This window comes from Lampetra planeri, chromosome 39 (genome assembly GCF_965212315.1).
Source record: "Lampetra planeri chromosome 39, kcLamPlan1.2.h2, whole genome shotgun sequence".
Taxonomy (NCBI): Eukaryota; Metazoa; Chordata; class Hyperoartia; order Petromyzontiformes; family Petromyzontidae; genus Lampetra; species Lampetra planeri.
In genome coordinates, this window is record NC_136145.1 from 1,696,316 (window position 1) to 1,723,177 (window position 26,862).

The 26,862-nt window shown below is 49.5% G+C and overlaps 1 protein-coding gene and 1 long non-coding RNA gene across 4 annotated transcripts; one reads left to right on the plus strand and one right to left on the minus strand.

Annotated features, from left to right (window-relative positions):
• Positions 1-4,071: 4,071 nt before the first annotated feature.
• Positions 4,072-15,304, minus strand: GCNT4 (glucosaminyl (N-acetyl) transferase 4). Of its 3 annotated transcripts, none has more exons than XM_078612533.1 (3): positions 15,124-15,304; positions 14,551-14,698; positions 4,072-8,710 (listed from the first exon to the last, which is right to left on the minus strand). In XM_078612533.1, exon 3 carries the CDS (start codon positions 8,565-8,567, stop codon positions 7,227-7,229), a length of 1,341 nt encoding a protein of 446 aa, XP_078468659.1. In that variant the 5' UTR covers positions 8,568-8,710; positions 14,551-14,698; positions 15,124-15,304; the 3' UTR covers positions 4,072-7,226. The 3 variants fall into 3 exon arrangements, with proteins under 3 accessions (XP_078468659.1, XP_078468661.1, XP_078468662.1); XM_078612535.1 differs by lacking the exon at positions 15,124-15,304 and adding an exon at positions 14,925-15,117; XM_078612536.1 differs by lacking the exon at positions 14,551-14,698.
• Positions 15,305-17,743: 2,439 nt separating this feature from the next.
• LOC144731473 (uncharacterized) lies at positions 17,744-21,158 on the plus strand. Its single transcript, XR_013587959.1, has 2 exons — positions 17,744-20,978; positions 21,094-21,158. It is a non-coding gene; the product is annotated as an uncharacterized LOC144731473 (long non-coding RNA).
• The last annotated feature ends 5,704 nt before the right edge of the window (positions 21,159-26,862 follow it).

Sequence of the window (26,862 nt, forward strand, 5' to 3'; positions counted from 1 at the left end):
GTCTGCGTCTGCCGTGGGCTCAAGCGGGGAGCCGCTGCCCCGGCTGCCCGCTGGACTGAGCAGCAGCAGGTGATGAGCCGCGCGCTATTTCTGTGGCGGCGCTGCTGCCTCCATTCATTATTCATGGTGAGGGGTGGGTGGGGGGGGTCGGTCTGCGATGCATAATTCAGAGGACGCGCAGGGGGGCTCCTAATGACAACAACAAAGCGTCTCGCAACAAAAAAAGGTTACAGCCTCGTATCGATCGGAACTCGACCCTGCGGCGTTGTTGTTGTTGTTGTTGCGGGTCGCTCTTCTCGGTGCGTTTAATCCGCGCCCTAACCTGTCGTGTGTTGGTTGTTGTTTTATTTCGGTTAATTGCCGTGACACCTCGGAGTCCGTAGAACAAAAAGGTGAAGGTCAATGGGGGGCCTGGAGGAATACGTGCCGAGTTGACGACCTTCTTCACGGAACTGGGAGCCGATCGCGTTTGGGGGGAGGTATTTTATCGAGCAGCGGACTGATCACGGCTGATGCGTTATGATAGTTCTCTATGCTGCAAGTGACCGCTCCATTGCTGTGAATTTCACGGGGGTGTTTGTTGGACCTAATCCCAATCATTACCAGTTGTTACAACGTTCTTACTCGCCCCTACTGGACATCTGTGAGCAAGAGCTTTATCGCTCATCGGATTCCTCCAGACTGAATAAATATCCCGAGTCTGATTTCTGATGCGACCAAATCACCCGGAATGGGTCCGGGGTCTCGATAGATGTCGGTAGCTAAGCAGGTTTCAGCCTGGATAGAGCATGGATGCGGGTGATCACCATGCACAAAGAGGTTGTCATAAGGGGCCGTCCATAAATGACGTCACGCAATTTTGGACGATTTTAGACCCCCTCCCCTCCTCGTCACACATTGCACAAATGTCTGACCCCCCCCCCCCCAGGTGCGTGATGTCATTTATGGATGGTCCCTAACGAGCAAGGCTCCTGCAACAATCCGCGAGGTGGAGCTGAGGATGTCAGAATGCAGGGTCCCAGGTCCAACTGAATCCATCACACCTCCCTCCTTGCACGAGGGCCGATAAATCATCGCTGCATCTTCCACGCCGGAGATCATCACAGCCGCTGTTGCTCCCTCCTTCTTTGGCCACCGCTCTCACGAACCATTGTGGACCCGTCCAAATGCCTAAACGTCTCAAGATGTAGTTGCAGGGCAAGCGCGTACCCCCTGAACGACGTCACATCAGGACATATTATTATTATTATGATTGTTGTCGTTAAGAATAATAGAGTCATACAAAAAAAAACAATTGAGGCCTATTGAGCTGAGTCCGTCGCAAGTAACTCTTCGTACGCCACGACCCCACGTTGTCGATGGTGAACTGTGCCCTAATCGGAGCCAGAGGAGGGTTATTATCGTTCCCGAGAGGCCACGTTAGGAATAACTCGAACTCCCTTCGGGGTGGTGGAGCGTGAATCTATGGCACATGGGGTTGGGGGGGGGGCATTGCAACATTTTAATTAAAACGAGTCAGCAATGAGCGAAGGGAGTGTTGTTTGTATTGCTTTTATTAAGAAGGATAATGAGAATAAACAATCCCATATGAAACACAAAAACGACGACGTGTGCAGTGTCTTGTATTTGTTGGTTCATGGGGGTCTCTGCGAGTCTTGGACCCTGGGCAAATGTCCCGCTCGCCTCCGTCATCAAAATCCAGCTCTTGTTGGCGTCAGAGTGCAATAGCCGAGGTAACAGCATCTCAGATACGTTACGTATGCCAACAGCATACTGTATCTGTGGATCGCTCGTATTTCGAGGGCAACTGCAGAGCGCACGCGCGTGCGGGTGCTGTTTGCGATGTTATTTGGTGATCGTGTTGGGACTCGCTATCCAGACGTCGACGGTTCGATCCCACCCCTCCTGGCGAGAGGGTTGGAATCAATCTGTTAAGTTTCTTAAATCTCTCCCCCCCCCCCCACGACTCATCCCCATTATTCCGCCTCTGTCCACCGAGTAGTTTATGCACTACAGTTGATCGGCAGGTGTAGCACGTGGTGGGGTACAATGTAGGCACTCGCACCGCTTTCTAAGGTGTGTGGCCCGCGTGGGATAAGTGGCCAAATCCCCCCCCCCCAGAGGGGGCTCGCTAGAGCCCCCCATTTTATAGAGAAGAGGTCCCTTCGACCAGCAGTTTGAGTGTGAGCAAGAATTCACAATAACAATAATATTTCAAATGTGTAATGCGCCCTCCACCCTAAGACCCCAATGCGCAAATGCATGAAAAGCAGTGAAACAAAAAAACAGAACCAGGGGCAACCGACCAACCTAAAGAGGGAAGGCCGCTTTAGAGAGATGGGGGTTTCCAAGCAGACTTGAGTTTATCTACCGACTCCGATTGCCCGGATGTCAAGTGGCCCGCTCCTTTACAGGATCCTTAACACAAACGTCGAATAGTGCTGCCAGACGAAATGTTCAGCATTGCGCACAGTAAACTGATATGTAATCCATAATCAACGTTTTTGGTTTAGATCGCGTTATTTATAAATGTGTCGTAACCCTCCACCACCCGACACGGCCAATCAGCAAAAAAGTGTCACGTTGACAAAAGACAAATAGTTCACTGCTTTAGCCCACCGGTGTGTTGAAGCGTGAAACCACAACATTTATAAATAACGCGATCTAACCCAAAAACGTTGATTATGAATAATATTGGTCGCGACCTTACCATCACGTCCACCCACACGGCCTTCCCGACACCGCCCCCCTCCCTACCAAGCGGCAAGAAAGACCTCTCTTTACTCGCACCAACAACAGGAACAACACCACCACCGCGACTAAAGGTGTCTGATTGCCAGTAAGGAATTCCTCATCCCGAATGACAAAGGTCACCAGGGCAACGGTGCAAAACAACAGAACAGTGTTCGACTAAATGCCTAGACTAGGAGCACCGGAGATCCCTGCTAAGTCGGCATAATGTCATCTGCGGTGAGGTACACAGGCACAATAATTTCACGCTCGATTGAGCAACTTCTTGTTTCGTGTGGCTGCTGATGTAGACGCGGTGCAACAACGACACTCTCACGTTCAGGTGGTCAAGCCCAGACAAACGCGCCGGGAGCCAGCGGAGTTGTGTATCGCTCCGATGTCTCCTTCGCATTTGTAGATCGGGGCATTGCGTCGTTATACATTGTTACGGTCTGTTCTGGATGACCACAGTCGCACGCTGCTACTGGAGAGTTTTTAATTTAAAATTTTGTGCATCAGGTATCTGATGCACGGTTTTTTTGCGGTGGATGCGGTTTGAGGTGGACCACGAGTTCGTGGAAGACCAAACCCAGGGGATCTTCCGCGTTGGGTCTTTAAAACGAGCACTGAGGTGGTATTTGTCTCCTCTTTACAACTTTGAGTCAGTGGTGGGAATTCCACATTCCTATGGCGGGGGTGGTGGGTTTATCCATAGGAAAATCGGTCGACTTCCCTGGCCTATCGGTACTAATTTTATCGACCCCCTCCGGAGGGATGATGGGCTGAGTCAACCGTCAACCAGGGATGTGAACCCCGCACCCCCTTGCCATCGCGAGCCGCCGCCTGGCCGGTAAGAGTCGTTAGACGTTTGGCTGGAACGAGTCGCTTTGACTGCTCAGGGAAACCCCCATACCTCGTGGCGAGGTCTCGAGACAGCCGTAGCTCTGAAAAGTTGGCAGCCTCTCGCTCCAACTCGTTTGGCCACACGCGATGAAAAATCCGGTCGAACTGGGTGGTGGTTCTGAAGCCAAATCCAGCCAAGACCAACGAAAACCTGCATCCACTTTGGAGCGGGGAGGCCCTGCAAGAACACGGTGGGGTGGCTGGGGGTTGGTGGGGGTGGGGTGAAGATACGGCATTGCCAAATATTCGAAACGGCACTGTCTTTTTTTTTTCATCAAACGATGCATCACGACGAGATGTGAGAAAAAATTGACTCGTGAGGAACGCATCGGCCCGGTTCGATCGGGGTCATTTATGGCGGATGTAACAATGCGTTGAAAATCACAAGTAAGAGTTTAAAAAAAAAATGTATTAAAAAAAAACGAAGGGGAACCAAAGCATTGAAAATAAAACTTTAATAAGTACAACATCAACACATTATGAACAAACAAACAAACAAAAAAACCCACCACTTTCATCAAAGCATTTACTTCTGAAATGTACGGACTGTGCTTGTGTGAAATGTACCCGACTTGGTTCAGGATTGATCGCGAGCGCGCGTGCGTGCGACAGCCACGGCCGGCCCACGGCACGGACGAACAGAAAGTCACGAACCACAGAGCCGCTGTCCGTGCACCACTGCTACCCCCCCCTGCCCGCCTCTCCGGGTGACCTGTGCAGAAGTTCTGATGACCACCACGGGGTTGGAACGATGCACCACCGAACCGATCGAATCGACGTCGATCGATAAAGCTCGCACAGTACACGCGTCGGATTGGCGGGTATGAGAAATGCCACGTGACTGTGTGCGCCGCCTGTGATGGACGCAACATCGTCTTGCAGCCGCAGTGTTTGGGTGAAACCATTCTGAGATCGAAACGGGACCCTGAATTACAAGAAGGGTTTGGTGGTGCATCATAACATCCCTGTTAAATCAACATAAATGGACCATGAAAAGTGGTTCAATAACCCCGGCTTAAACATCCGTCCACACACAAATCAGACTGACGGATGCACTTTTCATGGAAACCCAAGGTCCACTGTACATCATTACACATACTTGTTCCACACTTCCATCTGCAATGCGTTCAAACCGAAACAAAGGCAGTACGGCACCACTTCACTCATCTGACCATCACATTCACCCTGACCAACTAATCTGTGATTTTCTACCAGATGTTCCAAAAACCTTTGCGTACGCAGTCACTAATTCTCTTAACCTCGCGTGCGTCCGCTTCCTTCTCAAGCACGGCGACGAAGAAAAAGAATTTCCCCACCATTCAAAGCTGTTCCATCTCAGTCGCGATGAACTGAACCGTCGTTTTCTGTAGATGATCTCATATCCGACCTTGTCACGAATCTACCTACGCCTCGGCCTCCCCAGCGAGTCGGATTTCGCGACACCGGACCGTAGACGAATGCGGACTCGCGTCCAGTAAAGTGCGGGCTTCACACACGCGAGCCAAACGGAAATTTGGAGGACAATATGGAAACAGGCGGTCACTGCGGCCAGGTAGGGTTACCCCTGGCTTCTGGCCGGCCACTATAAGCCACATGTTGACAGCGACACTCATCAATCATTCATCCATCGCCCTGCACCGCTCAACTCTGCTGATTCGTCGACTTTGGCGACGAAGCACAAAGTAGAAAGAGTTTTATTTTTAAACCGCGCTTCTGCTTATTTTTTTTTATTATACTTTTCATGATTTGAATGACACCTGGCATTGTGACCCACTCATTGCTTCATTTGTATCACTCAGTTTTTTTTGTGCAAGGGCCTTCAATACCTTTGGCTACTTTATTTGTTTGTGTTTAACACTGTCGGTCCCAAGACGCACAAAAAACAATGTGGCTTGGATTGGATCAGCTTCACGTGACGTCGGAACAGACGGATGGATCATGCGTAATAGATGTTTTTGGGTAAGATCGCGTGAATATAAATGCGTCGTGAAACCCGCCACCACCCGACACAGCCAATTGGTAAGGTTTGACACGTAAACAAAACGTGCCAATTCGTTACTGTTCAGCACACCGCTTGTGTGTTGGAGGGTAAACCCACAACATTGACAATTTGAGTCGCACGACGTTTCGGCGCTAATTACAACAACCAGCTTTACGGCACTCAAATTGTAAATGTTGTGGGTTTACCCTCCAACACACACGCGGTGTGCTGAACAGTAACGAATTGGATTTTATTTGTTGACGTGACACACCTTAGTAATTGGCTGCGTAGGATGGTGGCGGGTTTAACGACACATTTACGCAATCTAACGCAAACACCTCTCATGGGTTTCAACCGTAGTTGGAAAGCAATAAAAAAAACAGTTCTGCTCATCTGCATTGTACCAATGGACCCAGCTCAGTGATTTCAGAAACTGCCGAATTCTAGCGGGTAAACCAATAACGAAATAAATTAACCCAACCCCAGGTATATAAAGGGCACTTCCTGCTCACTTTTCCAAACATATTCTATTTGAAGTTGCAAGATGCATTAAAAAAAGACCACGTTTAAACAGTTTGAAACACACACACACACATACACACAGCAACACATAACCCCTCTGCATGCATGTAGAACTTCTTTTGCACCGTACTTAGCCAGCAGTGCTCACATCACTTCATGTGCCAATACAAAAATATATATACGCTACTTACATGAGCCAATTTTAAAACCATGCAGAGGGCACAAACACTCCCTGTGCAGTCGTGCACTTTGTAAAACATGGATAAATATGTTACTTTCAAATCATCTTTAACCGAACAAGGCTCTCACTGTGTTGACCTGAGCTGCACTTCAAACCCAGGCAAAATCTTCCGGAAACAACTCGCCTATTTCCAGACTCAGCAGAGTCCAGCCGTCGACCGCATTATCGACACTTATCGTATGTCCCAGGGACTTTGTTGGCAGGAGGAGGGCTGCTATCTTTGTCCTATGCATGTGTAGGGGTGTTACGGGAGGGCAAACAAACACACGAGGGGTGTTTGCGCCCGCATGCGTAAGGGTGCCTACATCCACGTCCGCAACGGTTAGCCCTGGGGGGCTGTGACGGCGCTGTGATTCCCCACGGCCCCACCCCTCGGGGGGGAGTTGCTATATAAGGCGGGGAGCCGGTGGGCTCGGGGTTGAGTATTACAACTTAACCAGCGAAGAGCGATAAAAAAACATTAATCTGTGGATCGGGTAGGCTATTTTACGCTAAAATAAATTTGTCTTGTGATTTTCCACTGCACAATTTGAACGCGCACGTGGCCGACGAATCCGTGATGTCACAGCACGTGCCTCTTGCTCCTACGTTGACCCTGACCGGCTTTGGGGCCAGCCTTGCTCTGAGGATACAGCTCGGTATGGAACTGAGAGCCGAGAATGAGTCAAGAACTCTGTAGAATCGCTTTGGCACGGGCCAGGCTGCCATGGACACGCCAGCTCTACCGACGCAGCAGAAAGGCAGCATGATTCCCGCCTTCATGTCGAACCAAAGGTTTCGGGTCCGCCCCGTCTCACGAACACCAGCAGCTCCTCTGTGGACCCTCACGCGTCCGCGAAGGCACTCCCATCAATCACGTGCATTCTGCCTGCTGGAGATCTCCTCTTCAAGGCACTTGACGATCACGGGATCGACGTGCGGGTCGAACTTGTTCGCGAACCAGTGGCCGTCCTGCAGCAGCCAGCCCAGCTCGGCCGCGCCGTAGATGCACACGCTGCGCACGTGCCGCCCGGTGCACGCCGGGTACAGCCGCCCCTCGAGGTAGCTCCACTTGACGAGCCGCGTCTTGCTCTGCAGGTCCGACACGTCGCCGCCGCCGCCGCCGTCGGGGGCCTGCGGCGCGCGCGCCAGGGTGGCCCAGAAGTGTTCATCGGGCGAGTAGGTGTCGGCGCACCAGCGCAGGAAATCCGTCGCCACGGCGCTCGTCATCGCGAAGCGGACGAACTCCCGGCTCAGCACGAAGTAGGCGCTGCCGACAAAGACCTGGAGGCCGTGCGGCGCCGGCGCCAGCGCCGTTTGTGTGTCCTGCAACGCCAGGAGGGAGGAATCCCTCCTGGCGAGGACAAACTTGCGCGTGAACCTCTGCTGCTTGTACGCCGACGGCTTGCCCGTCTCCAGCATGCTCCTGCCTTGCAGGCCCTTCAACTCGCTCACGAGCTCTCGGTTGGACCGCAACGGAAAGTCCTGCCCGCACAGATTAATCGCGTACTTCCAACGCACGGGCGATTTCAGCAGGTCGGCGAGGCAATTGATGTCGGCCTGCAAGCGCGAAATATGCGCGTAGTGCACCTCCTCCAGCTTGGACGCTACAAACACGTTGTCGAAACACTTGGCGAGACTCTGCACGGCGGACTTGAACGTGGCGGACGACTTGGCGTCGACGTGCACGCAGTAGACGTTCTGCGGCACGAAAATCGCACGCAGCAGGCGCTCGAGCGACGCGGCATTTTTGTGCACGACGATCGAATACGCGATGGGGAAGTCTCTCTCCTCCGCGGACACGTGCTTCGAGAAGTACTTCCTCGTCTCCAAAAACACCGGGCAGTCGTCGGTCAGGAGCAGCACGTCTTCGTCGGTCAGGTCGACTATCGTCTTCTTCCGGATCTTCAGCGTTTTCCCAATCTCTCGCGGATCCTGCTGCAGGATCTCGCTGCACCGGATGTCGTAGAGCTCCTTGTCGGCGGCCTGCCACTCGGCGGCACTGATCTGCCACTGGACCAGCTTGGAGGTGCTCAGAGAGGGCTCCATGAGCCACATGTCCTTTAAACTGTCCGAGTGGTCGTCGGTGTGATGCACCGTGTATATCAGGAAGGAGAGCAAAACTGCCACGAGGATTATAACCTTCATGATCTGGCCCCATAGCTTCATGATCTCGCAGAGATTCCTTTTCACCATGGTGCGCCGCAGCATCAAGGGTGTCAAGCCGCCGGCTGGTGTGACGCGACGGGAGAGCACGCCGCCGCTGGTGCGAGCTCCGTACCCGCCGGCTGCGGGAGACGCGCGACCCCCAGCCCGCCAAGGCGTCGCTCGACAAACACAGCGGCCCGCAACATCTGGTGAAACATGGCGGGTAACCATCAGGACCGCGAGCCTCTCACCCCCGCGCTCGTCGCACACTCGGCAAGTGGACGATCGCCGTGCCCCAGCGATTCACTCGATGGCCGCTGAAGACTCCATCTGTGCAGCCTTCACAGGCCGCAAGGAAAAGTGCTATTAGCGAGCAGCGCCCATGAAGGTTGGCACGTCACACACCTTTTCTAGGTCCTGCGGCGTTCAAACTGAATACAGAAAAATACATCGATGCCGGAAATCCTCCAAAATTGAATTAAAATGCATTCCATCCACTGTTTAAGCGCGTGACTGGGGTAAAATGGTGGCACACTGGTTAGCGCACTGCATTATGGTAACTCTGGTGGTAACCTGCATTCGAATCCCGGCCACGGCTAATATCAGTGACATCTGAACTGGCCCTCTTCTGTCTCCACCCCCTTGTCCCTTCACTAACCCATACTGAGCAGAGTGGTGAAGTATGGTGAAAACAAAACCCCTCCATAACCAATACGTGGGGGGTAGGGGGTGGGGGGGGGCTTCATCTTGCAGTGGATTATTGACAAAGTGAAGTTGCTTCATCAATTGAGGGGCTGTCATCACGGGTGGCGTGAGTTCATCAGTAGTGGCATGCCAAATTGGCAGCGTTGAGGCCGCCACCAGTGGAGATTCAGATAATTTATTGTCTGTCTCCGTAATGATCGGGAGTCGCGGACTGTCCCTGTTCAAAATAATGATGGGGTGGAGGGGGGGTGGAGGTAGCTGGGAGGCTCAGAGGAGGTCAGAGCAGAGAGCTGGAACTGCTCAGAGCCTGGGTTCAATTCCAGGCAAGCTGCTTGTGATTAAACTTGTGTTCTCAAGTGTAGTCAGTTTATGTTCGCAGCCCAAATCGCCAATGACTGGACACACACACACTTTGGAGCTCTGAAAATGAACATAAAATATTGGTTTGAACGTCATGCGATTAACATCACTCTCAGCGCATGGGGGAAGTTCTGCCTAGAAGCCTCCCGCGGGCCGCTGTACAACACGAAGAAGGGCCGCAGTGATCGGAGAGAGATCCAAATGGGTACCACGCTTCATGGTAACTCTGGGTGAACGTCAACAGGCAAACAGCGTCAACATTGACGATTCTTGCCAAGTGGAGAACACACATCTGCTTTATAAGAGTAAGGACGATCATGACTTTTCAACAAAGGCACTTCATTGCCAAAGCACACATCGTGAGTCAGGTTTAATGTACTACCTGTGTACATGGAGTAACAGACTGCATGACAGACACAAGGGGGGGGGGGGGGGTTGGTGGCTCAGTAAATGATTAGCCAGGCGGTGGCTTCCACGCTGCCTGTAATTCAGCATTGTGGAGGCAGCGAGGGTTGGAGGATCACAGCACAAAAGTTGTCAAACTCCCCGTGAGCGTCAAGGCGCCACTTACCCTGACTCGCAAGGGGGAGGCAGTACAGAAAACGGACTAATCACCATCTGTGTCCATCTGCATGGGGATCGAGCGTTGCCCCCTCGCGGGCATGGGTTTTCTCAGGGCGCTCCGGTTTCCTCCCACTTGCATAAACAACTCATCGTTAATGAGTTGAAAGTATCTTAAAATAAAAACCCAATGTAGGACCCTCCTGGTATTTGATGACAATCTATAATTTAACTGAATTTTTCTTAAAAAAAAAGAGAATTTTCCTATTGCGATTATGATTTGCTTGCTATTTTTTTACTCTTATCTGTTATTGTTTATTATTGACTTACCTAACTGTGACTTTTGTAGGATTATCGTTTATGTTGATTAACCCCGATTTAAGAGCTCCTTGGCTCACAGCGTGCTTCAAAATAATCTGAACTGAAAAATCTTTCTGGGACTCAGTGTGGCTCCCCGGGATAAATAATCAAAATGCAAGCGTATTAAAAAACACATTACATTAACGCTTTTGTAGATCGACTAATTGCGGAACACCCATTTACACTGCTGGTGAAGGGGGTGGGTGGTCATTTAAGAAACTTGCCGCACCAGGAGATGGAATCAAACTGTCCAGGGCGCTGACCATTACACCGCAGCAGCTTCCTTGCACATTAAATTATAACGGCCAAACTTCACTGCACATAAAGCGTACAACTGTATTATTTATTCATGCTAACAAATGTGTAATACATTACGCCCTGTCATGAGTCACAATTTGCATTTATGCAGTATCAACACCTAAGTGCACGGCTGTGTCAGACACGGAGACAATTCACACAGTAGCTGCAGAGACAATGTCGTTCTCTTGCCAAAAATAGATATTTAAAAAAAGCTTTTGTGATAAACTGTGCGCAACTTCTCAAAGGCGGGCGCAGTTTCACGGTGCTCTGATATGCACGCGCGCAAGCTACTCACTTTCAACCAAATTCACCAAATTGATCTGCAGGGTTATTCGAACGCAAACTCCAAATATACAGCAGCTGGCGTCAGGGGTCGGGATCGAACCTACGGCCTCCTGTTTACCAGGCGAGGTAGTTAACATCTCCTAGCCACCGTGAACAGGGGGTCACGGAGACCAAGCAAGAAGGCACGGGTCGACAAGCAGGTCACATCGCTACTCTGTTCGGCATTCTAACTTTCAGTTGAAGTTTCGTTTAACATCGCGTGTGTCGTGACCCCTACCGCCCTGATATATTGTCCGCCCCCCGCCCTCCGACTATGAAATTAGGTGACACTACAGCATTTGTTGTGTATTGTGTAGCAGGCTGTGGAGGTGTAATGATTGCGTTCGGACGGCTTGCTCAGAACACGGCTCGCCATCAGTGGTGTAGAGTTTTTTTTTAAATACATATATATACCGTGCCGCATGTATAAATAGCGTTGTGTGAAACGCTACACGTGTCGGCATTCTGCAGGTGCGGGGGGAGGGGGTTATCGGCTATTTAAAACCCGTTGGCCACGTTCGCGACGGAAAGTTGTGCCAACCAATTTGCATGGAGGCGCGGTGGAGCATCTGAGGTTAATGTCGTACGTGCGTGCCGACCAATTGGTTAACTGTTTAAAACTATGTCTTTTAAACTATCTATCTATATAAACGTTTTCCCAGGTAAGGCCCACTCAGCTATATATCTATTTTTCAGAAGCGACCTGGCTTTCACAAATCGTCGCCCAATGAAGTGGCTTTTCTTCTTCTTGGTTCTTTCGGTAAAGTCACGTAGAATGGAAATAATAAAATAATAAAATTAATTATTTCCATTCTACGTGACTTTACCGAAACAACCAAGAAGATGAATTCCTGCAGTCACGAAAGCTTTAAAATCGAAATTTAAGTGGCTTATCATCATATGAAAATGTATAACAATTTGTGACAGACAGGTCGCTTCTCAAAAATAGATATACAGCTCAGTGGGCCTTACCTGATTAAATAACAACTGTTTAGTGTAGTTTAGTTTACTCTCAACTCATGTTTCTAAATGTGGAGGGGAAAAACTGGAGGACCCGAAGAAAAAAAACATGACCACGGGGAGAACACGCAAACTCCAAATATTCAGGCGACGAGGTCAGGGTCGGGATCGAACCCACAACCTCCTGTATGTCAGGCGAGGTGGCCACCGTGGCGAGATGTTTTGGCCTGAGCACAGGCAAAAGACATCCAGCGGCCAGCAACAATCAGCACTGTCACAGTTGTAAGAGATACAGAGCTACTACGTTTCCTGAAATTAGCTACGTACGATGCGAAAGAAGTTCAACGTATATACATTCAAGGTTGTTGTTATTATTATAGGAGCTTGGGAAAGGAGATGACGGGAAGGAATTGTAAAGTGCAGCAGTGTGAGGGACGAAGCAGAGGAGGCACGTGTTGTGTAGCCTGTAGTGTGGTGGTGTGTGGGTGAGTGGATGGGTGAGTGAGTGAATGGTTGAGTGGGTGGGTAATTGAGTGAGTAAATGGGTGGGTGAGTGTGTCAGTGACTGTTTGAATATGTAAGTGTGTTAGTGATCAGGTGAGTGAGTGAATGGTTGAGTGGATAAGTGAGTGAGTGAATAGGTGTGTGGGTGTGTGGGTGACTGCTTGATTAGGCGAGTGGGTGCGTGTGTGAGTGATCGGGCGAGTGAGTGAATGATTGAGTGAGTGGGTGGGTGGGTGGGCGGGTGATTAAATGGGTGGGTGAGTGAGTGAGTTGTGGTGACCTGAAGCATGGTGAATGAGATGAAACAGTGAGTCTGGTAGACATGGGTGGAGCAATGAAGGAGCAAAGCGACCATGGCATTTGTAACCATGGTGAAGGCGTAATAAGAAGCCGACTTAATTTCCACAATTTACAAAAATAGTTGTAAAATATACTGTGGCCTGCAATATACATAGAGTGTAGCATTGCATGCTATATTAATGGATAGCAATGGGCTTTTGCTTGCTTAAACACCAATTAGTTTTTTTTTACACTATGTATGTTATGCCAACATTTCAGACAGCTGTCTGATGACGCAAACGTTTGGCACTGTTTTTCCATCCCTGGACTTTGGGTGGAATTGTGTCGTTCTGGGAACAGGCGTGTCATCCTGCGTATGTAAACACACGCATGGGGAGCGGTCGTGCTGCGGTTAGCACAACGCACATCGAACCCGCTTGTCCCGAATTTTAATCCCGCTCACGGCCAACATCGTTGATGAGCATCTGGACTGGTCCTCCAGGTTGACTCGGCCTAAAATGAGTACCAGGTGCGGTGGGGTGAACATCACGACTGGGGAGACAAAGGTGGCCGGGCCTAGTGCTGGCCACCAACCCCCTTCTGCAGGCTATATGGGGGATTGTATCCTACATGTATTTACTCTACACGGTGTACGGTTGGTTACGTACGGCGCAAAAGAAGTTCAACATACATACGTAGACCTCTCCAGTTTTATGGTTGAGGTCCCCGCATAGATATCGAACCATTGACGCCCGAGCGTCAAGGGTTCGATATCTACGCGGGCGAGACTTCATCCAGCCACTCCGCTTTGAGAAAGAAAAAAATCCCACTTCGGGTGTTACAGAGCCCCAGGTGCCACGCGGGGGGGAGGAGGGGGGCGACAATTGGTGGTGAAGTATGTCCGTGACGCTGCCCGGAGGTTGCCGCGTCCGCCCCTTTGTTACCGAGGCCCACGGTTCGAATCCAGCGCCCCCTCCCCCCCCACGATGAATACCCCCGCATCAAACACTACCAAACTACCAAGTGCCGCCCGCTTCACGGCGGACGTTCCAGATCACGTAGGGTCACTCGCAAGAGTGGGGCCTCATCGTGTGCTGGTGTCATCGTCCAAAGTTTGAAAAAAGTTTGGAAGAGTTATCTGCAAGTGACTCCGTTGGAAAGTACACGGCAATAATTGGGCCCATACTGCGAAAACGTGGCAGGACCCTCCTGAAAAAGAATGTCACGATACTCCGTGAGGATTTCCTGGGTAAAGAAGCGCAATAACAACAATATTCATATTCTTGGTTCTTTCGGTAAAGTCACATAGATAGAAAATTTAAATAAATTACAAAATTAAATACAAATTTTTGTTAAAGAATAAAATAACATTTTACTTAAATGTTTTAATATTGAATTTTTAATCAAAATAACATTTAAAATAATATAATGTTCTTTTAGAATTTTTTTTGTTTTTGTTTTTTATCTACGTGACTTTACCGACAGAACCAAGAAGATGAATTCCTGCGGTAACGAAAGTTTTAAGTCAAAATTTTACAACAACAATTTTATCATCACCACCATGTAATGATGACCAGATCTGAGAAGCTGCGTGCGTTGTGCGCCCCTCTGCTAAAGAAGCCACTCAACATGAGCTCACCGCCATCGCATTTCAGTCAATCTGAGAATTGAAAACCCCATGGGTTGGTCGTACCTACTACCGCGCAACGCTTCCGCGATTGTGCCGCGCGGCTCTTTCCGAAGTGTTGTCGTGTTGCCCCTCGTGTTGTCCAGCACAATGTCAGTCCAGCGCCTTAATAAGCTCCCAGTATGTGCAGCGTAACGCCAGACGTCCTGCCAAACTGATAAATAAAATACACATATTTGCAAAGTGCTGCACAGACGAGCGGGAAGGCTGCCAAAGCGGGGGCCATGAATCGCCCGAGTTCTGTGATCCTATTTTGGGATATTTGGTAAATTCCATTCATGAGAATGTATACATGTGGGAGGAAACCAGAGTATCAGGATAGAACATGCGCATGCAAGGGAGGAGAGGTGTGATCCCCGTGAAGATAGAAATGAACCTACTTGCTGTACTGCCGTACCCTGGCAAGCTAAGGGGATGGTGATATCGCAGCCCAGAATTTCACTCATCTGTGTCATCCACCAACAACCCTGGCTTCAAGAGTGCTGGATAAGCGCGCGGGGCAAGGAGCAGAAAAACACAGCCGCGAGCTTCTACTGCCCTCCGAGGTGGAGTTTGCAGACTCCTCACACCTGGACTTACCTGAGCGCTCAAACGCAAACCTTGCAGCGGCCGGGACCCCCCTGCCAAACGGAGCGCTGCCCACGGAACTCTCTGCCAGCTGCCGAGCCGGTGGTGGCCTTGGCCGACTGATCGCGACTGTTCCACACGAATTGGCTGTGGTGGCGCTCTAAAAGCCTCCCTCCTCGCTCTCTCGTAACCATACCGCCCCTGCCTCCGCTGTAATCCAATACCAGAGACCCGCACGCACGCCGCTAGCGACACCCCCCCCCACACACACATCACATCACCCGCCCACCGCTTAATGCCCAGAGGCTCCGGTGGGCACACACACACACAGACACATCGCGAAGGGTCCGTGCTGGTCAGCCAACCAGCCCCGCAAGGCAAAGTGTGCCAACGCCGACACGTGGCAGCATACCGGCAAGTGGTGTTTAAAGCGCGCGCACTAATACACGTGCACTGACACGCGTAGTTGTAGGAGTGTTGTTGTTGTTATGCACACACACACGCGCGTGTTGTTAATGCACGTGTATACACTAGGGGTATACGCTTGTATGAACGCGTGTGTAAGGGGCCGTCCATAAATGACGTAACGCACCTGGGGGGGGGGTCAGACATTTGTGACGATGTGTGACGAGGGGGGGGGGGGGTTTGAGAAATGTGACGTCACATCAAAATGCGCAACTTTAAATAAATATAGACAACACGTTCTACTTAATTAAATAGACTTTTTTAATACATGTTTTCTCCTACAACATCAGAGTGCATCGGCACATTAAATACGCACTACAATGACAATAGTTTAAAGCGATTTGAAGCATATTCTTGTTTCTTTCGGTAAAGTCACGTAGAAGGGAAATAATAAAATAATATAAAACAACGATTTGAAGCATGTTAAATGTTTTGGGGGGCAGAGCTTTATGACGTCATATTTGAGGGGGGGGTCTGACTTTTTGTGACGCCGTGTGACGAAGGGGGGGGGGGAGTCAAAAATCGTCCAAAATCGCGTGACGTCATTTATGGACGGCCCCTTAGTGTTGTACATCACTCTTAGTTCGGTTGTCTAGGCTGTTAAAGTTATCACGGGATATAACCCAAAGTCAAATGTCAGAGACATTTCCTCGCCAAATGAGCATTGAGGCAGTAGGGGAAATTCCACATTCCCATGGTGGGGGCTAGTCTATCCACAGGACAACCACTGTTGACTTCCCCACAAAGCGGTACCTATTTTATCTACCCCAGGATGTGAACTCGCGACTTTTCCACTGGGAACCGCTCACTCTACCGCCGAGCCACTGAGCTATTCACTCTGGGCAATTTCCTGAGATGGAGCATCTCGTACACAAGGGAGTCCAGAGCTGTCATGTGACACATGCCTAACAAAAAAAGACAAAGATCCCCCGTATAGCCTTAACAAAATGTTGGGGCAAGTGCTGTTAGCGAGCACCTATGAAGGCCAGCACGTCACACGAGGGAGTGGGTGGCGATGTTTACACGCCGCACCAGGTACTCATTTGAGGCTGAGTCAACCGAAGGGAGGCCCAGGACCGATTCGCGGCACACCGAGCGCTACGCGACGGAACGACACGCGTGCACAGCACTGCCGTGTCACTCGTGGGGTGGAGAGTATATTTAGTATACTGATGATACTATGTAGTTTATACTTTAGTTGTTTACGTGGTGGTTTAGTTACTGCAGCTACAGACTATTAACACTCCTTCCCTTTATTAATGCTTCCCCCTATCCCCTCCCTTTGATGCTGCTAATCCTGCATAATGCACGGGCAAAACATAACTTTAAACCCCTCGCCAAACTTCCTACGCATTTCACAAGTAGTACTAATCGCATATCTGCATTTCCCATAAATATGCCAAATTCCTCTTGATATGCAAATTATTTTGTCAAGGCGCCCTTCCTCCTCCCTCCCAGCTTAAATGTACGCTCCAAGTCTGGGGTGTGTCATTCAGACTCTGTCGTCTCGACAGACCTGTTCTTCACCTGATGACGGCTGCTTGCGTTGTGGCCGAAACGTCGTGAGAATTATTTTATTATGTTTTATTTTTATTATTTTATTATTTCCATTCTACGTGACTTTACCGAAAGAACCAAGTAGATGAATCCCTGCAGTCACGAAAGCTTTAAATCGAAATCGTGGGGGGTTGTTTGACCATACTTCACCACGCTGGTCAGTGCGGTTATGATGGTGGTGGCGACGGGGAGGATGGCGACTGAAGGACCCAAACTATTTCGGATATCGCTCGCCACCGATGTTGGCCGCTCCTTGTACCCACGTGCGAACGTACGAAGGGCCTGTCGCCGGGTGTTGTATTTCTTCGGAAGAAATGGAACGCGTGGCATCCGGGACGTGAACAATGTCTGGCAGGGAGAATGAACGCGCAGACATGTTGTTTCTACGGCCCAGCGCCGAAAAAAAACAAAGCAGTGTTTTTTTTCTTCTTCCAAGTTTTAAATGTTTGATGATGTAAGATGACTGTAAATACACCCATTGTATAATACAGTAGGGAATATAATAATAATAATGGGGAGATGAAAACGGCTCTGCTTTTTGGTGTGTCGCGGTGATCCATCAGTGGTGGTGGCGACGGCGGCTCTGGGGGGGGGGGGGGCGGGGGGGCATTTATCCATCAGTGGATTGACCATGGCTGGTGATTAAAATAATAAAAATAATGTCCTTTATTTACCCAGGAAAGCCTCTCTCAGTTCCAAGACTCTCATAAAGGAGCCCCCCTCCCTTTGGGACGTTTTTCCCAGTTCCGCTAACGAGTGATTGTGTAGCGCAATTTCTTTTACTAATACCCCATTGTTTTTAAACTAAACTAAAAACTACAAACATTTTTTTTTGACCAGGTAAGGCTCACTGAGCTGTGTAGCTCTTTTTCAGAAGCGACCTGGCCACAAATGATAACTCAACGAAGTGGCTTGACACGTGGAAATTTCCACCAGCAAAATGCTCTAAACGCACGATTCTAAATGTGGAGGGAAAACACAGAGGACCCGGAGAAAAATCCACTCGACCACGGGGAGAACGTGCAAACTCCAAATATACAGCAGGCGTCAGTGTCTGAATCGAACCTACGACCTCCTGTATACCAGGCGAGGTAGTCAACATCTTGCCACAGTTTATCATAGACATGTCTTATGCTCTTCTCAACAGGTGACTGAATAGAGCAGACGATGGCTCCGTCCCTACTTTGCAGAGGAGAGTTAGGAAAATTAATAATAATGTAATAATTTAAACTTGTAAGACGCCCACCGTCACAGAATTTCCTCATTCTCGTCGTGAGGGAATGACTCAGAGTCACAATGAGGAACCACAGACAAGCGAGAAGGCAGCCACGTGGTGATCCGGCACTACCAGCAATTGCCAAGGCTCTGCGGTCCTCTATATATTAAGGTGTCATCGGCCAATTCGTGAGCGCTTACACGTGGGAGGACACTGGAGCACCCAGAGAAATCGCACGTGCGAAGGGGAAACACTCTATCCCATAAATACGGCACAGGTGGAGTCCACGTGTGTGCTATACCGCAGGCTCCTGGCGAGTCAATGGGAATAGCACGTTGATGCCCATGGCGAGGGAGTTTCACGACATTTGTGCGTTAATCCACCAACCCTCGCTGCTACCTCCACAGTGCTGGATTACAGGCAGCCACGTGCATAGCCACCACCACCACCGCCTGGCTAATACGTGTACTGAGGTTGTTGGTTGGGGGACATGTAGACATTGTAGAGGCTTTGAAATAATGTGTTTTTTTTACAATGAATCCCCATGTCTATAATGTTCGTGGGTTATCCATAATGGTTCACTCTGTATAGTGTCGTCAAAACCTCACGAAGTGGTTCACAGCTGAAGGTGCAGCCCTGAAAAGTCTCGCTCACGCCACTGCGGGCAAAAAGCCCTCCCAATAGAGTAGGCCTACAGAGTCACTCCAGAGGGCATTTTGGCCTACACTTATATGATGAAAAGACAATCTTAGAAGGTGAGTACTCATATTTTACCCCACCATATGCGATCTACCAGGGACGAGGGGAGGGTGCTGGGTAAGGGGGGGGGGAATTCGTCAAAGGAAGTTTCGCCAATTTTTCAACTGCTGCATGGGAGATTGAACTAATGACCTCCTAGTCCAGTGGTTGTAATTGTTACACCCTGACCCTGTCAGTATCCTGGCCAGTAAAAGTTAAACTAAATTAGGGAGAAACAAAGAGGGGGTGTGGGTAGTAGGGGGTTTATGTGGATAAGTATTTACCTAAGTGGATGAGTGGATGATCTATCCAGGTGGCAAAAACATCTCCTGGGTCTCTAAAACAAGTGCCACTTCGTTGGGAGACGACTGTGCATGTCCTAAAGAAATACTGAGCTCAGCCACAAAAAATTGTATTAAGTTCAACCAGTGCCTCTGGATGGGCCGATGGATGGAGACGAGCGGGGAGACACTTTGACGTTCCGAGAGGCAAAACAATTTTAATTGGTGCGAAGGCGAACGAGGTTCACGTCCTTTGGTGGACGTGTTGCGATGTGGCGCGCGCATCAAATCCCACGCAGCACTGGTACGACCGGTTTGGCTACTCGGCCTCTCGTTTACACCGCGTGCACTGCGCGGCGCGTTCATAGCGGACTTTAAATTGTGGTGATGTATTCCGGGTTATTGTACCATTTGGGAGCATGATTATGAAACCCAATTGGTCCTTGAGTAAATACATCACGCCCTTTATAAAAGGTCCTGCATTGACATGTTTGGCCAATACCATTCATGCACGTTTGTTATGTTGGAAAACATTCAAAACAAAAGTAGCCTTTGGAAAGCCGAATGACAAGCTTGGCAACGATCAGCACCGGGCTTGGAGGGATGGGGGGGGGATGAGTCAAGTTCAGGATCAGTTCATACATCACTCGACGCTGGCTCCTGATGTTAGCCGCGGTCCTGATTCGAACTCAGATGGCCCATGATCAGAGAGCGACCTGAAGCACGTGCCGGGAACGTTGTGACGCCCACCAATCATCGTTATGACTCACGATCAGTCCCCCGAGTTCAGATCGTGCTACATAAGAGAGATTGCGATGGCGTGGGCTAAAGAGGAATTACACCAGCAGTGGATAGATTACGGCTGATGATCCAGTCCCGTAGCGTTGGGGGGGGGGGCAAACCCCCCCCCCTACTTAAGGACCACAACTCCCCCCTTCTAAATTCTTAAACAGCACTGTCGTATAATGAAAAGAAACTTGTGTTTTACCAGTTAAGGCCAACTGAGCTACTTAGCTCTTATACACAAGCGACCTGGCTTTCACAAATGACCGCACAACGCAGCAGTTTATCGCGTGGACATGAATCGCAGCCACGCGCCCTAAAGACGCGTGTCTAGATTGGCATCACAGCATTTCCTCGGTACTGTTTAAACACAGCAGAGCCACGAATAAACAGGAACAAAGCATATCTTATCGTTGCTATGTCCGCCTTACGTTTCACGTTTGTTTAACAGTGTCGTGAACCTTTGAATTGTGTCTATGGCCTCCCGCATTTAACGAGGTAAGCCTATACAGGATTGTGAAGATGGTGACGACGACGATGATAATAAAGTCGTACACCAAATAATACACTCGCAATCTTGATTTGAAGCTTTCGTAACTGCAGGAATGCATACTCTTTGGTTCTTTCGGTAAAGTCACTTAGGTAGAAAATTAATAGATCACGACGTTTAGATCGCAACACAAGCAATCGTCATCAGGTGGGACAACCACGGCAAGAAAAAACTGCTGAAGTAGCAGACACCCCCAGCACGGACACGTGGAGGTCTTGGAGGACGAGAGGGCTTTGGGTGCAAACCAGCTCCGACAACTCAGACCGCAGTGAAACTGGTAAACCAAGGGTGGCACAGTCGGGTTTTTTTACAATCGGGTTTAATTGTCTTTTTATATTAATCCCGATCATCTGAGATTGGGAGAAATCCGGTTTGATTGGTTCTAATTGCAGAACCGACCTTCGCCAACTTCTCAACGATGGGCTTCATCCATTCCAAGCGAAGGAACTCACTGGCGCCCACGATTGTGCAGGAGAAGCTCCTCGTGTTCATCACGACCAACCTGCCCGCCGCATTCTACGACTACCCCGTGCCCGACTGCCCCGAGTACGATAGCAGCACCGACGAGGAAGCAGCCTAAGCCTTGGATCAGAGTTTCGTATTCATTAAACCAGGTTTTAATTCCCCAAAATCGGGTTTAATTGTATTAAAGAAAAAACCCGATGCCTGCCGCTGGAAAAGTTTGGGTTTTTTCCACCAATGTGGTAAACACAACCACCAATCTTACCCTACTCCCCCAACCACAGAGCAGGCAGGAAACGAGATAGCCACGCCTTGGCCATACTAACGTTGGTGTATGAACACACACGTGTTTGCCGTGCATTACAGTTGTACAGTTTCCACACTCGAACTAAGGCTCACGCATATATTTTTAACACGGGGAGGGATCCTTGTTCTATAACCATCGGGTAGTGTTGGTTTCAGCAGGCCTGAATCCTGTTCAAGGTTTGTTGAAACCAATTCAGGTTGCTTGCTGTTGAGGAACCAACGCTGTTTTAGTGTTTAGTTTGTTGTCCTTACCCCCCCGCACCTACGATTAGCACGGTTGGGTGCGTGCGGTGCAGAAGAAGTTCAACGTAGAATACGTTGAACGCTGCTCGTAAGATTCGGAAGACCGCGCGATTGAATGGATTGTGGAAAATATCATCTTAACTTGTTTCGCACGTGGATAACTAACCCGTGATTAGGCGGTGTCTGTACTTGCCTTTTAGCGTTCCAGTTTCCCTGCAGGGCCGCGTGGTATTTCAAAACGCAACGCCAATGCCCCGAATGGGGCCCTGAGTTCTAATTCGATATTTTCCGGAACACTGCCACTTATAGTGCAAAGCACGCCCATACATCGACAAGCCGATAATATTGCGTGGCACGGTATTCCTATAATCCTCCGAATTTGTTGGTTAAAAAAAAAGATTCAATGAGGGTGAAATACGGAGCGGTGGATGTAGCAAAATTATTCCTGCAATTAGCATTATTGACTTTTCTGGCTTTTAGCTCCGTACGTTGCCTATGTGAGCCCGTGCCATCCCGTTTAAAATGCGTTTACACTTAAAAGTCAAACCGACGAGCAGAAGCCTTTGTTTAAATCCGCTGCAGTATTTGGGGAACATCTCGCACTGGAATGTGAGCAATTAATTTAAAATGAGTAATTATATAAATAACGAGGTTTCCCGTCACTGCGTACAGGACAGAAGATTGCAATGTTCGAGTCCATTGCCATCATCATCACGCTCATCCAAGGTCACTCCACTTGGGGATGAAGGGCTTGCAAAGCAAATGCCATCTCTCACGACCCTGCGATGTGCTCATTCATGGAAACTCTCAATGTTCGCTCCATCTCCGTCGGCGCGCGTGCTTCCACTCCTATACACAGCACCTGCTGCTTAGCAGCGTCTCCTGCCGAAGCCCCAATTATATTTGCCCATCAGCCTATTGGATTTCCACGCCAATGTTATTCAAGGGCATTCGTAGACAAAATACGTACTCTGTTGGGACATCCAACAGTGCGTTCGCACCCTCCGATGAGCACGGTCGGCTACGTACGGTGCGAGAGAAGTCCAACGTGTACACCAGATGTCATTGACACGACGAGGGACGATTCAACACAAACACATTATCCTGCGGAGGGAGCTGGTAGGAACGTTGGGTTGCTCGGTCAATGGCCAGGGTCAACGGCGGCGTGGTGTATTCCGCAAATATGCCCGACTGTGAGGGCGGGCACAAACCGGCGTGAGTAGGTTAAACGTTGAGTTTTATAAGGGCACCACGGGGTGACCAGCCCCTCCCTCCCCACCCAGCCCCACCCCCCACCCCCCACCCAGCCACACCCTCCCCACCCAGCCCCTCCCCACCCTCCCTACCCAGCCACACCCTCCCCACCCAGCCCCTCCCCACCCTCCCCTCCCCTCCCCACCCAGCCCCTCCCCACCCAGCCACACCCTCCCCACCCAGCCCCTCCCCACCCTCCCCTCCCCACCCAGCCCCTCCCTGCACGACGGACACAATAATCCCCTGTGGGCTGGTGTAACCAGGAGGTTCCTACCAGTAAAAGGTAACGTTCCTCGGACACGTAGCCCACGTCATCGTATCCCACGAGACTCCCGCAGTTTGCGGTTCAAAAATGCAGTCAACGTCAATCATGCACTGCCGTAGGCTCCCTTTAGGTTTAAATATTCTAAGCCGTGCTGTTGTAATACACTCCGCGATATTGATCGTTATATACCTGTAACATTGAAGAATGTGATCGGGTTCCTTGCTGCAATGTTTAACGATACGATTAAAAGTAAACAATATGAAAACAATTACCGCTCAAATGAGCATTGAGGAGGCTCTCATTCTCTGTTTACAACCCGGAGCCAGTGGTGGATATTCCACGTTGTTATGGCGGGGACAAGTCTATCCATAAAACAAACCGCTGTTAACTTCTCCAAGCGCTGGTGCTCGTCATGCCGACCCCGGGGGCTATGATGGACTGAATCGATTATCGCGGACCTAATATATCGCACGATAAATTGCGATTTCGCTCTATCGCAGAAACGAATAAACATGCACGCACGTGGAGGAATCCGATGAGCTATGAAGCTCTTTCACAGATGTGCAGTAGGGGCGGGTCAGAGCGCTACAACAACAAATACAAAGACACGGTAGGAGTGTAAAGTATAGTAAAGGTGAGCAAATCACTAAAACAAATACAAGGAAACTATTTTTTATTTTACCAGGTAAGGACCACTGAGCTTATTAGATTCTATTTCAGAAGCGACCTGGCCACAACTGATAGCTCAACGAAGTGGCTTAACATGTGGAAATGTATATCAGCCAAATCATCGAAATAATCTAAACACGTGTATTTAAATGTGGAGGGAAACCCCGGAGGACCCGGAGCAAAACAAAATCCACGGCACCAAGGGGAGAGAGACACCGCAAACTCCAAATATACAGCAGCAGCAGGCGTCAGGGTCGGGATGGAACCCACGACCTGCATACCAGGCGAGGTAGTTAACATCTCCTAGCCACCGTGATGAGATAAACCGAAAAACTCCAAATAAACAGCAGGCGTCAGGGTCGGGATGGAACCCACGAAATACTGCATACCAGGCGAGGAAGTTAACATCTCCTATCCACCGTGATGACGAGATACACCGAAAAACTCCAAATATACAGCAGCAGGCGTCAGGGTCGGGATGGAACCCACGACCTCCTGCATACCAGGCGAGGTAGTTAACATCACTCGTTACCAGTGTTGTGCTGCAAGTCGGAAGCAAGGCAGCATTGGCAGAGTTTGACTTCTATTTTGGGGCTGGGGTCGCTTTGAAATCTTCTCTGGCTTTCTGTACCGAGAATTTTCGCAGTATTCACTCCCTTGTTTTGTCATTACATGTCCAGGAAATGTAACTGGCCATTATTTTAATTAAATTATCATACATTTGTAGTACTTGAGATACGCGTCACGCGCTGAAGTCGGTGTGCGCGCACGCGGCGTATAGTGAGAGCAAATGAGGACACAGGGTGCTGATTGGCTGGTCGTTGTTGTTGTCCCAATTGAGGTGGCGTGATATCTGATGGTAGCAGGTGACAGGGGGTAATTAAGGGTGCAGGGCGCTGATTGGCCGAGAGGGGTTGTTGCAAAAACATGCCACGTGGCAGCGGGGGCTGGGTGGCGAGTGGCGTCGCGGGGGATGCCCAGATTAATTGGGAATTAATTGGTTCGGGGATAAAGTCAGGGGTTTTTGGAGGAGACGGGAGTTCGCGCCTGGGAGGAGACAGATGATGGAGAGTCGGAGCAGCAGAGTGAGTACCAGGATAGGGTAGCAGTGGAGAAGTGTAGGGTAGCAGTGGAGAAGTGTGGAGTGACAGTGAGACGACGAAGAGTAGGAAGCGGTTGGAGCGTGGGAAGAGAAGCTGGTGTAGTTATGACGGAGTGGGACGGCGGAGCTGATAAAGAGCAGCCAAACTGTGGCGGAGAGAGTGGAGAGGAGAGTCGACTGAGGAGTGAGGTGGAGCGAGTGAGGCCGGCGGAACGCGGCGAGCGAGCGGAGAGAGGAGTTGTGGATCGGCGTGAGCGGAGGGACATTGAGCGATGTTGAAGGAAGGAATGTTGAGCGACATACGCGAAATAAAGTAACGAGGAAAGACAAGAAGCTGTCGTGTCGGTTCGAGCACTACACATTTAATTGTTTTGTACCCTGCTATCTGTAATGTTACACATCTGGTCAGTACATAAAACAAAAAATATCCTTCATAAAACCGTATTTATCTCGGTTATAGTTTGCTTTGTAGGGTGTTAATTGTCCAGCTTTCACATCCATTTATAGTAACATATCTAAGCACTATCCGGGAACAATCCTGATCTTGAACACATTCCCAAGTTATTTAGTTCCTTTAGACCAGGGGTCTGCAACCTTTAAGACATAAAGAGCCACTTGGACCCGTTTCCGAAGGAAAAAATAAACTGGGAGCCGCAAAACCATTGCAACATTTAAAACAAATATAACACTGCATATATTGTTTCTTACCTTATTGCTATATACAGGATCGTGCAGTCAGCTGTCAATCTGAATAAAAAAAGGACTTTTTCACTTAACAATGTAAAATATATTTTTACAAATTAATAGCTAAATTACCTGGTTAATGGGATTTTTGCTCCTGAACCTCAGTGCACAGTGTCTGCACATCAGGGCTGTAAGACGTCACCTTCATTTTCACACAGGCTTGCAAGCTGTCATCTGTGAGGCGTGATCGATGTTTGTTTTTAATATAGTTCATGTTGGAGAAGACCTGCTCACATACATATGTGGAGCCGAAGATCGACAGGACTCCAAATGCATACTTTTTCATGTTTATATAAGTGTTGGGGATGGCATTCCATGTTTCGAATACAAGTTTGTCCTGTTTGGGAAGGTTTTCAATATCACTCCATTTATGATTCTGAGCCAGAATGGCCTTCTGACGGGCAACATCCTCAAGAGTAGCGGTCAAGCATTTGAACTTGGACACCCATATATCTTTGTCGGCTATATCGGCCAGTTCCATCTCAAGATCAGGTTGACTTACACCTGCAAATGCAGTCATATTCAATAGGGATGGATCGATTGCCAGGGGAGTGACAGGGAAGGATAATGTCGTTTTTTCCTCTCTGAACTCACAGAATCGTTTCCCAAACGAACTTTGCATTGTGGTGATTGCAGACTTGAAATATTCCAAATTTATCGTATCATGACTTTGTTTGAACTCTCTCAAAGAGGGAAAGTGAGACAGTGTACCTCTCTGTAAATCTTTGACAAACACTGTCAACTTGTGCTCGAATGCCAAAACCTCCTCCAGCATGTGCAGGGCTGTGCCTCCTTTCCCCTGAAGGGTTGTATTTAGCGTGTTTAGATGTGCTGTCATGTCTACCATAAAATGTAATTTTTCCAGCCACTCTGGCTGTTCCAGCTCAGCAAAGGTGAGCTCTTTGCTGCCCAGGAAGGTTTTTACTTCTTCCAAACATGTGACAAAGCAACGGCAACGTTATTGCCTGTCACCGGGCGGGCAGTGTGGAGCGGAGCGGCGACCTGTCAGCAGCGGCAACGCCAGAGCAGGTGTCACAGTGCGCCTCCTCCCCTCGCTAGCATCCGCCCCGGAGCCGCGGTCAAGGTTCAAAAGAGCCGCATGCGGCTCCGGAGCCG